Source organism: Stegostoma tigrinum, chromosome 18, assembly GCF_030684315.1.
Source record: "Stegostoma tigrinum isolate sSteTig4 chromosome 18, sSteTig4.hap1, whole genome shotgun sequence".
NCBI lineage: Eukaryota > Metazoa > Chordata > Chondrichthyes > Orectolobiformes > Stegostomatidae > Stegostoma > Stegostoma tigrinum.
In genome coordinates this window covers 49,892,728-49,908,323 of record NC_081371.1, presented here as the reverse complement: position 1 = coordinate 49,908,323, position 15,596 = coordinate 49,892,728, and the positions used below count along the sequence as shown (strand labels likewise).

The 15,596-nt window shown below is 41.8% G+C and overlaps 1 protein-coding gene across 4 annotated transcripts in view; it reads right to left on the bottom strand.

The window, feature by feature from the left end:
* Positions 1 to 373: 373 nt before the first annotated feature.
* Positions 374 to 15,596, bottom strand: part of kera (keratocan) — a 36,040-nt gene continuing 20,817 nt past the window's right edge. For all 4 annotated transcript variants that reach the window (XM_059652527.1, XM_059652526.1, XM_048549345.2 and 1 more), the window contains exons 2-3: positions 6,700 to 7,580; positions 374 to 1,322 (exon numbers count right to left, since the gene is read on the bottom strand). In XM_059652527.1, coding sequence (XP_059508510.1) covers positions 1,150 to 1,322; positions 6,700 to 7,567 — 1,041 coding nt within the window. In that variant the 5' untranslated portion in view covers positions 7,568 to 7,580 and the 3' untranslated portion in view covers positions 374 to 1,149. The remainder of the gene's footprint in view (positions 1,323 to 6,699; positions 7,581 to 15,596) is intronic.

The window sequence follows — 15,596 nt, the reverse complement described above, 5'->3', positions numbered from 1 at the left end:
CAAAAAATCTTGGCATTGCCGGTGATGCCCACATCCCAGAAATGAATAACAAATTACATCTTTGCTCCTTGACCATTGACAACTTTACCTGACATGAATCAATCATGGTCTTGAAAGCTCCAATTGTGCCTGAACATATCCAGCCTTTTGTGAGATTTCCAGATTGTTTCCACTGATGTGAATTTATAGCATTTTTCCACTTCTTCCAGATTTCTGGTCTTCGTAGTCAAGTTCTGCATTTGGGATTATATCTTGATGGTCCTCTGCAGATCACATTCCAGAATAAAAATGTCTTATAGCTCAGAGGAAGAAGATGATGGAGTGACAAGCAAGTTATTTTCTTTAGCTATGAATCGAGTGTGCACAATAAGGATTAAAATTCCAAATTAAATTTTTACTATAACTAGAAACATTTGTTAGAGATCACACATGTCAGACCTAAGAGGTGCCTTAAATGAATACATTGTGAAATCTTCAAACAATGAACCTATAATTCAACAGACAGAAGATCAAGGTAAAATTGCAACATCATATTTTGTTGCCTTGATGTAATAGCAGATAGCACTTCAGTTTGGTCGAGATATTTGGAATACTATTGCATGAAGATTTACTGAAGAGTAGCAATTTTCCAAACCAAACTTGCAGGAGAATCAAGGATCTAACAGCAAGTAAGGGCTTGGAAAATCTAAATAAAAACCAAAAGAACTGCAGATGCTGTAAATCAGGAACAAAAACAAAATTGCTGGAAAGGCTCAGCAGGTCTCTGTGGAGAAGAAAACCTCTGAGTTCTGAGGAAGGATCACTGGATCTGAAACATTAATCCTATTTTCTCCTCCACAGATGCTGCGAAACCTGCTGAGCTTTTCCAGCAACTTTGTTTTTGTTCTTGGAAAATCTGCTGCATGATAATAATGCTGGGAGATGATTGCTCTTTTGTGGCCAGAATTCAAACAGTTCCAATCGGTATTTATTTAAGACAAATTACTGCCGGTTCTTTTCTGCCATTACTGGATTTTTTTTGTTCCTTTTTGTCTGGTTTAGAAGGTATGCAACTAGGAATCATCTCAAACTGCAAGTACCAGACCCGCAAGACTTGCATTTTGTTTTCTCTTTCTCTCTGAACTGAATTGGAGAGTAAGCTTGTCTTCGTTAAATGACAATCCCAGTGAGAAGTCTAAAACACATCAAGAGTTCTAGAGGAATGGGAGGTTTGATTCCATTGCCGTCGAGTCGGAGGTAACGGAGACGAGGCTGAAGATCTGTTGAGGGTACCTGGCTAATTGTGTTGATGGGTATGGGGCAGACCTGAGCTCCATTAATGTCTGTGGGTAAAAGGTAACAGATTAGTTTCAGGGGAAATATGATGTAACCATTCCATTTACTTTCAATCCAGCTTTTCATTTTCCATCATCTAGAGAACCTAAATATTTAAGCAGACGCAAGGCAAGGGGTCAAGAGAGCAAACAGATGATATCTCGATGCCTGAATGGGTACGCAGAGAGAAAAGCTAGAAAAAAATCAATAATACTAAGAAATCAACATACTGGTCGTACTACTCCCCCATTTTGAAATACAAGAGGAGTGGCACTGGGCAGTTTTACTGGTTTTTCTTTCGAGTTACACTCAAGGTGCATGTTATATTGGGCTTTGGGCTTCATGTCCTAGAGGAACAAAAAGCCCCAGCAACATGATTGTAGCTCACTTTCTGTTCCTATTGCCCAAGTATTGAATGCTTAGTTTCTTAATTAGAAGAAGGAAGTGATGTTTTTGAGTGTGATTCATTGAGAAATGGTAGGCGGCATAACATTGAATACCTTAAATATATTCTGTGCCCTGAATCTGCTTTCAAACCTTCTTCAGGGTTTACCGGAAGATGATCAAGACAGATGGGTGAAGTTTTGTATTTGGAGGAATATTGCCATCTCCCTGCAGGGATGTTGTAAAGTTATAGACTGTCAGACTTTGAGCATGTGCAACACATGGGATCTTTATCATACAGGACTTTGGACTATCTCTCATGAATATTCCGACAGTCGGGTAAATTCCCTGCAGATGAAAACCCAAAGACACTGCATTTATTAGCTTCACCTCACTCGAAAGCAGTCAGGAAGAATCTAATGGTTATAGATGCTGAACAAATCAACAGGCACTGGTAATGAGATAACAAGGTGCAGAGTTGGATGAAAACAGCAGGCCAAGCAGCATCAAAGGAGCAGGAAGGCTGACGCTTCGGGCCTGGTAGTGGACAAGAGTGAGATCAATAATGTGGTTTTGTCATAGTCAGACTGGAACCAAAGATATATCTTAAAAATACAGACATTTTTCATAATTTAGTTTTGGGATAATAAGGAGACTGGATAAATCCTGGGCGGCATGGTGTCTCGCTGGTTAGCTTTGCTGCCTCACAGCACCAGGGAACCAGGTTTGATTCTACCTTCAGGCGACAATCTGTGTAGAATTTTCATACTCTCCCCATTTGTGCCTGGGTTTGCTTTGGGTGCTCCGGTTTCCACCCACATGACGTGCAGGTTAGGTGGATTGACCATGGGAAATATGGTAGGGGGTGTGAGTCTGGGTGGGCTGCTCTTTGGACTGTTGGTGTGGACTCAAAGGGCCAAATGGCCTGTTTTCACACTGTAGGGTTTCTGTAATTCTATGAAATGAATGGGTCTTTAAGATGTGTGTGCAGCCAGCACTGTTGTATGGGTGCGAGACCTGGTGCTTGGCGAAAGTGGAAAATCAAAAGCTCATTGTGGCAGAGATGAGGATGTTGAAGTGAATCAGCCAAACCTCGGGATGAAATTGAATGACCGCTTCTGGGAGAAAGTCAGGGTGACTGAGGTCCAACAAAACTTAGGAAACGAGACTGAAGCGTACAGGCACATCCAACGAAGGCCAGCAGACCATGTTACAAGAAACTTGTTTGGAGTGGATTAATGAAGAGGAAAAGGGGAAGGTCAAGAAGGAGGTGGATGGTGTGATTGACCAGTAACTGGAGAAGTAGGGCTTCTACCTGAGACCAGGGGAAGTGGAGTAGGGCCATTGTGAACTGTGATTACACCTATTGGATGAGCAAGAATAAAGAAGAAACATGAAATTCTCGAGATAATAACTATTTCCAATGTAGACCTTTATGAATTGATGTTCAGAATTTTAATGGACTAATGGGCGTACTGTTGATTCTGTCTCTCTCTCTCTCTCTGGAGAAATATAAACAATTCTAAACAGGGAGGCATTAGGCTGGCCCCAAATTCTGGAACTTTCTTCCTACACGCATTCTCCACCAAGCCACTTTAAATAAAGGCAACACGGCAATGAACATGCAACATCCATCCCATTAAGATCATTATTGTTCAATACTAGACCTGACTAGTTCAGCACTTATTATCTGTCCCTCAATTCCCTTGAGAAAGTGGTGGTGAGCTGCCTTCTTGAACTGCTGTAGTCCAAAGGGGTGTACTTACACCTACAATGCTATCAGGAAAGAAGTTGTAGGATTTTGACCCAGCAACACTGAAGAAGCAGCAATATATTTCCAAGTCAAAGCCCTGAGTCCAAGTTATGTCGAACATAACCCACGGTGAAATGGAATGTTCCAGTCAGTGTGGAAACGAGGGCTTAATGATCTGGTATTTAACCAAAATGGCCTTAATTGCTTGGGGCTGGCAGCAGATTCATTGTTTTTCTGCTCTTGTTTAAAATGAATTGGATATCCCTCAGCAGGGAGGTCCAAGGTTCAAGTTCTAGCTGCTCAGAGATGTGTAACAATATGCCTGAACAAATTTATTAGAAAAATAGGTTAGTTTTTTTAAAAAAAAGGCATTGAAATATTGACAAAAGAGATCACAGAAATATGATGTCATTAAAAATGGTTTGGAAGAGAATAGGGCACAGGAGCGTTTTAGGATCAAGTTGGCAAACCAGCATGGAGGCTGTGACATCAAATGTATGCCCACCACATGCCACCACACCTACCCCCAACTACTGCTTTCGCTCTGATCCAGATCCCAAACTATTTTAAAAATCCAATCCATTAGTTAACACACCACGTAAAGAGGACATTTGATGCATCAAAAAACAACCCAAAATAACTTTGCAGCTGAGTCACGGCATTCTTGACGCTGGATCTGTGGCAGAACACCATAATAATGTGGAGTTTCACAAACAATGTTGCAGTGAGCTGCGTACCCGTTTCTGTGAGGCATATATCCTTTAATCAGCATGCCACTCAAAGGACATAGCTCCCACTGAAATACCAAGAGAAGCACTAGAGACAAGAAAAAGGCTCTCAAAATGCAGAAGGATTTCAATAAGATGCTAGTCTCTGAGACCATCTCAAACAATAAAGGAGTCACAACAATGAGATATATAAAATTATGAGAGGCATGAACACTGTAGAACATGAGAATCTTTTCTTCCCATAGCAGCAGTGTCTAAGACCAGAAGGGCCAAGATTAAGGATAGAAGTAATTGGTTTAGAGGAGATCTGAGAAATGTTTTTTCATCCAGAAGGTGGTAGAAATGTGAATGTGCTTGAGACAGTGGTGGAGGCAGGTACTCTCACAACATTTCAGAAGCTTCTGAAGGAGCACTTAAAGTACCAACTATGGACAAATTGCATGTAATTGAATTTATATGGTTCAGTATTTGTTGGTCAGTAGCGACATCATGGGCCTGTTTCTATACCTCATGAATATATGAACTCTGAGTCAAAGTTTATGAGGTTGGGGTTGTTGGGGGGGGGGTGTGGGTGGTAATGGGGGTGCGTGGTGTTTTGTCGGGAATGTGGAGTTGCAACTACAGTCAGATCAGACATGATCTTGTTGAATGGTGAAGCATGATCAAGGGCTGATTACCTATTCCTGCTCTTAACTCATGTGTCCATGAATATACATATACCAGTAAAGAGTTTATCCAAGTGCATTTGCAATATGTAAAGTATGAAAGGAAACTTAAATTGGTGACATAGAGTACAACAGATTTATTACTTTGAAGGATCATTTTCTCCCATATGCAAGAGATTAGTCAGCAGTCTTGCCTGCAGTGATGCACTTCAGGATATTGCCCATCAACTTCAATGGACGCCATGCTGCAATTCTCCACTTTATGCAAACAGTTGGCAAAGATTGAATTCATAAAATTGTCCCTGACAGATGTTTCTTACCCTGCAGGGAAGAGCCTTTGATAATTTTCAATATTTGTTGGATTTTCAGAGACTTAATAGCAACAGGGTTCTTTATCATAGGAAATTGGTTTAAAAATATATCGGGAACATTTTTGCTTCCTGTCCCAAAATTCTGATTTCCTATTGTCCCAATTTTCCATTAATATGGAATCACAGAAATATTACAGTGTATTCAGCCCAACATGTCTGCACCAATTCTCTCAATGGACTTTTTATTCAGTACCTTTCTCCTTTAACCCTCCACATTCTTCCTTTTCAGATAACAGTCTTTTGAAGGCTTTAATTGAATGTGCCTCTACACTCTCCCAGTCAATAAACTCCAGACCTTAAACACTTGTTGCTTTGAAACACCTTTTATCCATAAACATGTTTGCTTCATTTGCTAATTACTTTAAAGCTGCCCCTTGTTGTTCTTGTTTTAGGATTGAGAGCAGTTTTATCCCTAACCACAATGTTGAGACCCTTAATAATTTTGAATGCTTCTATCAACACTCCTCTCAGCCTAACTTTTCTCCAAGGAAATGGTCTCAATTTTCCATTCTACCTTGTAACTGTCTAGAATCATTCCCGTGATTCTTGTCCGCACTCCCTCCAATGTCTTTACATCTTCCTGAAAGTACAGTGTCAGAATTCAAAGCAGTACTCCAGCTGAGACTGAACTAGTGTCTTAACAAGTTCAAAGTAGCCTCCTTGTTTTTGTATTCTACACTCCATTAATAAAACCCATGAAACTATTGACCTTATTAACTGAGATGTGAGGCTGGATGAACACAGCAGGCCCAGCAGCATCTCAGGAGCACAAAAGCTGACGTTTCGGGCCTAGAACAGCTCTCTGATGAAGGGTCTAGGCCCGAAACGTCAGCTTTTGTGCTCCTGAGATGCTGCTGGGCGTGCTGTGTTCATCCAGCCTCACATTTCATTATCTTGGATTCTCCAGCATCTGCATTTCCCATTATCACCTTATTAACTGCATTAACTTTATTCACCTATATGGCAATGTTTCAAGTCAGCGTGATGGTGAGAACACACTAACCCACCCTTTGTCAACAGTGGGCAATTTCAAACTCTTTCTCCAGTCAGTGATGTTGTGGTGATAACAAGGTGTAGAGCTGGATGAACACAGCAGGCCAAGCAGCATTTTGGGAGCAGGAGAGCTGATGTTTCGGGCCTAGACCCTTCATCAGAAAATGAGCGATGTTGTGGTAGCTCCTTTGTCAGTCTCCCACTAGCTTGTATACAACCTACAGCCTTCCCCTTTGAAGTTCCTTTAAGACTTCACTTTTAAGAATAATTTTTAGTTTAACTGTCTATATTTTTTTTCTCACATCACATTTGTTTCTTTTCCAAATCATTTTAAAATCTCTTCCCTCTTATTCTTGATCCTTTTACAAGCGACAACAGTTTCGGTCCCTTCTGTTCTATCTAAACCGCCTCGTGATTTTGACAATTTCTGTCATTTAATTTGAAAAATATATTCTCAAAACAATACGCTTTCATAATAGCCCGTCACTTACTTTTGATTTGGTTGTGGTCGAGGTACAAGTGTTCAAGACTGAGATGGATGGGTGGAACTGCGGTGAGCTGATTGTGTGATAACTGCAAGTCTATTATGGATGACATGTTAAAAACAGTATCAGGAATTCCGGTGTCGGAAATGTTGTTATGATTTAGCCTGACAAAAGACAGCTTTGGAAGTCCACTGAAGTAGTCCCGTGGGATTGCTTTAATGGAGTTATTGTCCAAGAAGAGTTGCAGAGTTGAAGTGGGGATTTGTGGGGGCATTTCCTTGAGGTCATTCTTGGCCAAATTGAGTTGCAGTAGAGCCTTCAGTCCTCGAAAAGTGTTTGCATCAATGGCAAAATCTTTCAGGTTGTTCCCCTGCAGATCAAGCAATGTCAGTTTGTCCAGATTGGTGAAAGCTCCCTCTGGTATGCGAGAAATCTTATTCCTGGCCAGGCGCAGATGTTCTAAGCTGCTTGGCAAGGGTGCAGGTACTTCTTCAAGATTATTATCATCCATGTACAGGTATAGAAGGTTTTCCATTTTCTGAAACAGGCCTTTATCAATGTTACCACTTGTAATCTTATTCTTATTTAGGTTTATCCATCTCAATTGAGTCTTGTTCTTGAAGGACTTATCTGGGAGTGCTTCAATGAGATTGTTCTGAATATACCCATACAAGACCCTTGATGGTACTTTGGGCATCTCTTTGAGGTTTTGGCTGTCACAGTACAGGGCATTAGAATAAGTAGTGGGGCATCGGCACTCTTTAGGGCATTCATAATAGTATTCTAGACGCTCTATGTAGTTTGATAGGTCCTGGCTCCAAATGCTTCCACTGAGGAATAAAACCACTAGAACAGGTTGGATCACACCTTTCATGTTTGCAATTGCCCTGGAAAAGAACAACACAGTGGAAAAAAAATACCAATTGCTCCATGACACTTTTAGTTCGGCATCAAATCAGATGAACATCTCATGTGAGATGTGTTACCAATTTGGACAGTGGGCCTATCAAGCCTGCCCACATCTCATGATGACTGATGCATAATGACTAAAACTTCCATCACTTGTTAGCCCATCCCCACACCCACAAACCACATGTTTACTCCATTGTTCCCTCAGAACTTGGGGAACCATGTAATCTTCTGGGATATTGTGGAACTTGCAACAAAAATATAAATTGAATCCATAGTGAACAATTAGTCTAGAAAGTTTCACTCTGCCCACTTCAGGTGACTGAAACAATTCTAGAAGAACACATGAACCGATTGTGACTGCTACAAAAGAACTTGTCTTTCGCACTATGTGATTCCTGCCCCACCCAATAATTGGTCCAGTTCCCATTTCAAGGAAGATAGAGAGTCAACACTCACTACATCCACTACTGGCTGACTAACTGAGGTCAAATCTGTTTAGTACTTCTGTCCAAATGAATGCGCCAAACATTTTCTTTGTTCCGAGTTACTGGGTCCTTTGCATTGGAACTATATTCCACATGTTTGTGAAGGGGATCTGCACTCACATGAGCCCATTTTTCAAATTTGTCTTGCCAGCGAGAGCCCATTGGTTTTATATATATACATCTGCACAGCTCTACATTTCTCTATTATCTAAAAGGCAAGCTCTACTACTGGCAAAGCTAATCCAGAAAATCATTCCCCCTGCTCACCTCCCATGTCTAGTTTTTCTCGGATGCACTCATGAGATTTGGATGTTACTGATTAGGCCAGTAATTATCCTTTTTTGCCTTGAGAGGATGGTGAGGAGTTGCCTTCTAAAACAATAGCGGTCCATGTAGGATAACAAGGTGTACAGCTGGATGAACACAGCAGGCCAAGCAGCATCAGAGGAGGTTGAAAGCTGACATTTTGGGCCCAGACCCTTTCTAGGCCTGAAACGTCAGCTTTTCTGCTTGTATGATGCTGCTTGGCCTGCTGTGTTCATCCAGCTCTACACCTTGTTTTCTCAGATTCTCCAGCATCTGCAGTTCCTACTATCTATGAAGCAGTCCATGTGGGTTGGGTACACCTTTGTGCTGTGGAAGTGAGTTCCAGGATTTTGACCCAGTGACAGTGAAGACTTAGTGATAGTTTCATTTAAAGTTATATCTGTGTGTTCTTTAATTCTGCTTTTAGAATCTAAGTTTACCTTTATATTAAACATGACTGCTACTTCTTGCAGCACTTAACTGTATTTTCTACAGTGAAGTTACATTCTATGATAATAAAATGTGAGGCTGGATGAACACAGCAGGCCCAGCAGCATCTCAGGAGCACAAAAACTGACGTTTCGGGCCCAGAAATGAGTCTGTTTTGTACCTGAGATAACTAAATACAGGGCTTCCCCTGTTTCAACTTTTTGCATGCTGCTGGAAAAGAGGCTCATTTTGTTCTGGGTTTTCATCTTGTACTCATCAGAACAGTTCACAACAATATAATTTAAGGGTAAAACCAACATTTAAAACGTTTGGCAGGAGGATGCTGATTGGTTGGCACATAGTGGCATTGCACTGGAGTTGCACCAGTTAATGATGATTGACAGTTAATTGTCTGGCTTTAATTAAATTTTAAATGAGGCAGGTTTACTCTGATTGATCAAGACATTTCCCTGAGGGTGAACCTAAGCTGTTGTCTGATTTGTTGAGTTGAAATAGGTGCAATACAGACACATCCTCCCAGTGTTTGCGTGGGTTTGCTCCTGGTGTTCCAGTTTACTCTCACAGTCCAAAGATGTTCAGGTTAGGTGGATTAGCCTTCTAAATTTTCCATAGTGTCCAGGGATGTGCAGGCTAAATGGTTTAGCCATGGTAAATGCAGGCTCACAGGGATAGGGTAGGGGGTGAGTCTGGGTGAGATGCTTTGAAAAATTGATGAGGACATATTGGTCTGAATGGCTTGTTTCCACACCGTAGGGATTCTATGATTCTATACATGTTTTTTCTGACAACCATTTTAGGATCGTCAGTCATGCTCGCAGTATAGAACATAGAACATGGAACATAGAACATTACAGCGCAGTACAGGCCCTTCAGCCCTCGATGTTGCGCTGACCTGTAAAACCAATCTGAAGCCCATCTGACCTACATTATTCCATTATCATCCATAAGCTTATCCAATGACCATTTAAATGCCCTTAAATTTCAGACGGAACAACAAAGGAACACATGAACTAACACCACTTATATGTGCTGGAAGCTACACATGTTAATACACAGGACCCTGTTCCTTGCAAATAGCAACCCACAGCGAGACATAATGACCAGACAATGATTTAGTGAGATAACAAGGCGCAGAGCTAAATGAACACAGCAGGCCAAGCAGCATCAGAGGAGCAGGAAGGCCGATGTTTTGGGCCTAGACCCTTCTTCAGAAATGGGACAGGGGAAGGGGTTTCTGAAATAAATATGGAGAGAGGGGGAGGTGGATAGAAGATAAGATGGAGGGTGAGGAGACAGACAGGTCAAAGAGGTGGGGATGGAGCCAATAAAGGTGATTGTAAGTGGGAGTTAGGCAGGAGATAGGTCAGTCCAGGGAGACCGGACAGGTCAAGGGGGCGGGATGAGGCTAGTAGGTAGGAGATGGGGGTGGGGTTTGAGATGGGTGGTGGTGATAGGTGGGAGGAAGGACAGGTTAGGGAGATGGGGATGAGCTGGGCTGGTTTTGGGATGTGGTAGGGGAGGGGAGAATTTGAAGCTTGTGAATTCCTAATTGATACCATTGGGCTGCAGGGTTCCCAAGCGGAAAATGAGTTGCTGTTCCTGCAACCTTCGGGTGGCATCGTTGTGGCACTGCAGGAGGCCCAGGATGGACATGTCATCTAAGGAATGGGAGGGGGCATTGAAATGGTTCGCGACTGGGAGGTGCAGTTGTTTGCTGTGAACCGAACGTAGGTGTTTTGCAAAGCGGTCCCCAAGCCTCTGTTGGGTTTCCCCAATGTAGAGTAGGCCACAACGGGAACAGCGGATGCAGTATACCACATTAGCAGATGTGCAGGTGAACATCTGCTTGATGTGGATAGTCTTCTTGGGGCCTGCGATGGGGGTGAGGGGGGCGGGGAGGTGTAGGGGGCAGGTGTAGCACTTCCTGGGGTTGCAGGGAAAAGTGCCAGGTGTGGTGGGGTTGGAGGGGAGTGTGGAGCGGACAAGGGAATCACAGAGAGTGGTCCCTCCAGAAAGCAGACAAGAGTTGGGAGGGAAAAATATCTTTGGTGGTAGGGTCAGATTGCAGAAGACGGAAGTGTCGGAGGATGATGCGTTGGATACAGAGGTTGGTGGAGATGTACGTGAGGACGAGGGGGATTCTATTTTGGTTATTATTGCGGGGAGGGGGTGTGAGGGATGAGTTGCAGGAAATGCGGGAGACACAGTTGAGGGCGTTCTCAACCACTGAGGGAGGGAAGTTGCAGTCCTTGAAAAACGAGGACATCCGATCATCCAGCTGTACACCTTGTTATCTCAGATTCTCCAGCATCTGCAGTTCCTACTACCTCTGAAATGATGTAGTGATCTTGGCTGAGGGATCAATACTGAGCAGGGCATTTGGGAGAATTGTTCTTCAGTTCTTCTTTGAATTCTGCAATGGGATTTTTCACATCTAACTGAGAGAGCAGATGTTTAAATTTGTGTCCAAAAATAACACATCTCCATTGGTGCAGTGCACCCTCAGTACCTCACTTGAAATCTCAGCCTAGATTTGATGCTTCCTTCCATCCATTGACTGTACTTATACTTCTCGCTGCTTCAGAAAAGCAGCCACCATAATCAAAGACCCCTCTTACCCTGGTTATAATGTCTTCCAACCTCTTCTGTTGGGCAGCAGATACAAAAGCTTACACACAAATATCAACAGATTCAGGGACAACTTCTGCCCCACTGTTATTGGACTTCTGAATGTACTTCTCAAATTTTAAATTGAACGTTGATCTAACTCGTTCTGCACCTTCTCTGCAGCCGTTATGTTACATTCTTCGCTCTGCTCTATAACCCAAATGCACTTTGTATATAATGGTCTGTCCATACTGCACGCAGAACAAAACTTTTCACTAAACTTGTACATGTGACAATAATAAACCAAATTTTAAAAAAAAGTCTCTTGCCTGGGCCTTGTACCAAAATCTTCTAACACATAAGAGTAAGTGCTTATTTTGACACTATTGAATACATTTAAAATATATTGAGTATTTAATTTGACTTGTTTTTAGCAGTCACACATACATTGAATGCTGGCAATAAGTGACCAATAATCACACTCAAATCTCTTATATACCATGTTATCCACATATATTTCTCCAATTGTTCACTTCGTTTTTCCCGACAGTTATTACGTACATTTAAATGGATTTGCAATTAATTTGAGCAGTATTCACCAGCAAAATGGTTATTGTCCTAGACCAACAATCCACACATTCTGAATTCATAAACTTTCCAATTAGTCTGATAATTAGGGGCAGCCAACAGAATAAATGGCAATAAAAGTTACCGGGGTTAAAGAAACTCAACAGATTCAAAAATGTTCTTTGCGTAAGAGAACTGTCAGCTCCTACCTATCTGCCTTACTCATGATTCAAGGTCCATCTCACATGGCTCATCTCTGAAATGGTCAAGCAAACTCAGTTCAAGCTGAATTGCTTCAAGAAGAACATCCACCATCTTCAGAAGGCAATCAGAAAATGACCAATAAATACTTAAGGACAACGAAAAAACAAATACGAAAATCTTTATTTCATCTCTCATGAACAATACATTTCTGCACAACTCAATACTAATTTCGTCTTCATGAGATATGGGTGATGCTGGAAAGCCCAGAATTTGTTGGTTTTCTCCAGTTGCCCTTTGAAATGAATGACTTTCATACAGCAATTTCAGAGGTCAGTGAGGAGCCACCCACATTGCTCTGAGACTGAAATCACATGGAGGTCAGGCCTGGTAAGCACATAGATTCCCTTCTTTGAAGAACATTAGTAAACAAAATGGGTTTCTATGACAATCATGATAGCTTCATAATTACTATTACTGTGAATAGCTTGCAATTCCATATTTGTGCAATTGAATCTAGATTCCATTGTGTTGCTGTGGCATGATTTTGACACAAACCATTTACCTATATCTCCAAATTACCAGTCCAGTGATATTACCAGTACACCACCAAAGCAAAATTGTCAACATTGACTTGGCGATGCACCCTGACATTTGAGTCAGAAAGCTGTCAATTCAAGCCACTCCAGGAGGGATGCACTTGTAATTTAGGCTGAAACTTCAATTCAAGACTGAAGAAACCTTGTATATCTGCTTAACTGGATGTAAACAGGATTCATGGTATTATATGAAGAACAGGAAGAATTTTCCCAGTCACCTAGTTCGATGGAATTAATTCCATCATTCTTTCTCTGTTGTTGGAAAAGTATCCTGGACTCTATCACAAAGAAGCAGATTGGGCTCGAAATTGATCTAAGCCAAGTCAGTGAAAAAGCAATAAAAACAGAAAGTGCTTGAGAAACTTTGGAGGTCTTTCTCCATCTGTGGATAGAGAAACAATAGCATTTCAGTTCCAACATGGCTCTCCTATGGAATTAGCAGCTTTTGTATGCCATACTTGATTTTGTTTTCTATTTCTCAAGCAATGTGTCAAATGTGTCCCCCAGTTCACAGTGAATCAGTATTATCATAGAATCCCTACAGTGTGGAAACAGGCCATTCGGCCCAACAAGCCCACACCACCCCTCTGAAGAAGCATCCCACCCAGACCCATTCACCTACCCCTACCCCTACATTTCCCGTCTCTAACCCACCTGACCTAAACACCCCTGGGCACTATAGCATGGCCAGTCCACCTATCCTGCACATCTTTGGTCTGTGGGAGGAAACCGGAGCACCCAGAGGAAACCCACACAGACATGGGGAGAATGTGCAAATTCCACACAGACAGGTGCCCAAGGGAGGAATTGAGCCCAGGTCCCTGGCGCTGTGAGGCTGCAGTGCTAGCCACCGTGCCACTGTTTCCTCACACTGACATAGGCCAATCATGTGATAATAGGAACTGCCAATGCTGGAGAATCTGAGATAATAAAGTGTGGAGCTGGATGAACACAGCAGGCCAAGCAGCATCTTAGGAGCTAAGACACTGCTTGGCCTGCTGTGTTCATCCTGCTCCACACTTTGTTATCTTAGACAAATCATGTACCTATTAACTAATCGTCTGTCACTTTGCTCTTTATGAGACCTTGCTGTGTGAAATTTGCTTCTGATATTAGTTCACTTCATCTACGATGAACTACTTGGGATTACCCTGTGGACATGAAAGGAACTAAAGTACTTATAGAGATCACATTCTGGGTACTGTGCACATTTCTGGACACTGGCCCTTGGAAAATATACATTGGCTAAGAGTAACTAATGCATTCATCAAGTTGCTACCAGGACTTCAAGATCTAGATTATAAAGTTTGGTTACATTAATCTTTTCTTAAAAGTTTAAGGAATGATTGCATTTTTTTTTGGTATTTTGTAAGATAGTGATAGGATATAGGAGAAGTTAGATGTCAACCATGCTGCTGTGCATCTGGAGTCACATGCAGGCCACACTAGGTAAGAATGGGAGATTTTGTTCTCGAAATGATATTATAAAACCAGATGGGTTTTTATGACCATCGATGATTGTTTCATTGTCACCACTTATTTCCCCATTCCAGATTTTATTAAATGAGTTTAAATTCCATCAGCTGTCTTTGTGGCTTTGAAATACATGCCCACAGAGACTTAGCCTGAGGCCCTGCTTAACAAGTTTAAAATTGATGCTACTACACCACTACCTCCCCTAAATGATAGAATGGCCTCAGTGTGTTGAATGGCCTTTGTTGTAAGTCAGCTATAAAGGACTTTGGAATGTTATCAAAGTACAATACACTAACCAATTCAATCGCTGAGTTAAACATTGCCCTGAGTCGGTGAAAAATGCTGGAAGGACTCAACTTCTTTATTTTTCTTTCTTTCCCAGTGATGGTGGGAAGAGTAGGAGAGCCAGAAGGGAGTACCATGAGGGATCAGCAAGCACTACATCCCAGGGAGAGCTGCTATCATTTATTTCTATTGTTCTCTTTTGATTAGGCAGTTTCCAAACCAGTTCATTCACTTGGCACTGATTCAATGAGCCTTGATCTTTAGAAGCCTCCCATAAGGAACATGAGGAAATAGCACAAAGAGCTGGGAATTATACTGGAGGCATTAATGAGAAAAAGCAGAGACTCAGTCACAAGAAAAAGACGGAAACTAAAGGAGACGAGCGAATTACATGCACCGTAGGAGCAGTTATTATTACCAAATCAAATGGAAAGTATTCTGAGAGAAAAATGTCTCAAAACTAAAGCTTTTCTACACATGGAGGCACATTGTGACCCTTTTTCTAAGAGCAAGCCATCAACAGGAACATCTGCAACACCTGGTTTTCTGTACACTGCATTGAAACATTCAGATGAGCTGAATGGTATAAATCTTCCCCCGCTACCCTGCTTCTGGGAAAAGTAATGCATCTGGTGAGAATTTCAGCCAGTAGATTTTAGCACACCGAATGAAATTACTTCTTAATGACAACTTAATGAGTCCAGGTGCCAGAAGGTTGGTGGTTCAAGACCCACTGCAGGGATCTGAGCACATCATCTCAGTTTCCTGTTGGAATACTGAGGGAGTGCTGCACTGTCAGAGGTTCCATCTTTCATTACGTTCAACCAGACCACACCTGCCCTCTGGGTGACATAAAGGATCCCATCACTGTTTCAAAGAAAAGCAGAAATTGTTTTGCCCAGTATCCTGGTTGATAATTAACCCTTAACTGACAGAATTAAATGCAGATTATCTGGTGATTATATCAGTGATTCCAATGGGATCCTGCTGTGTACAAGTTCGGTTACTACATTTC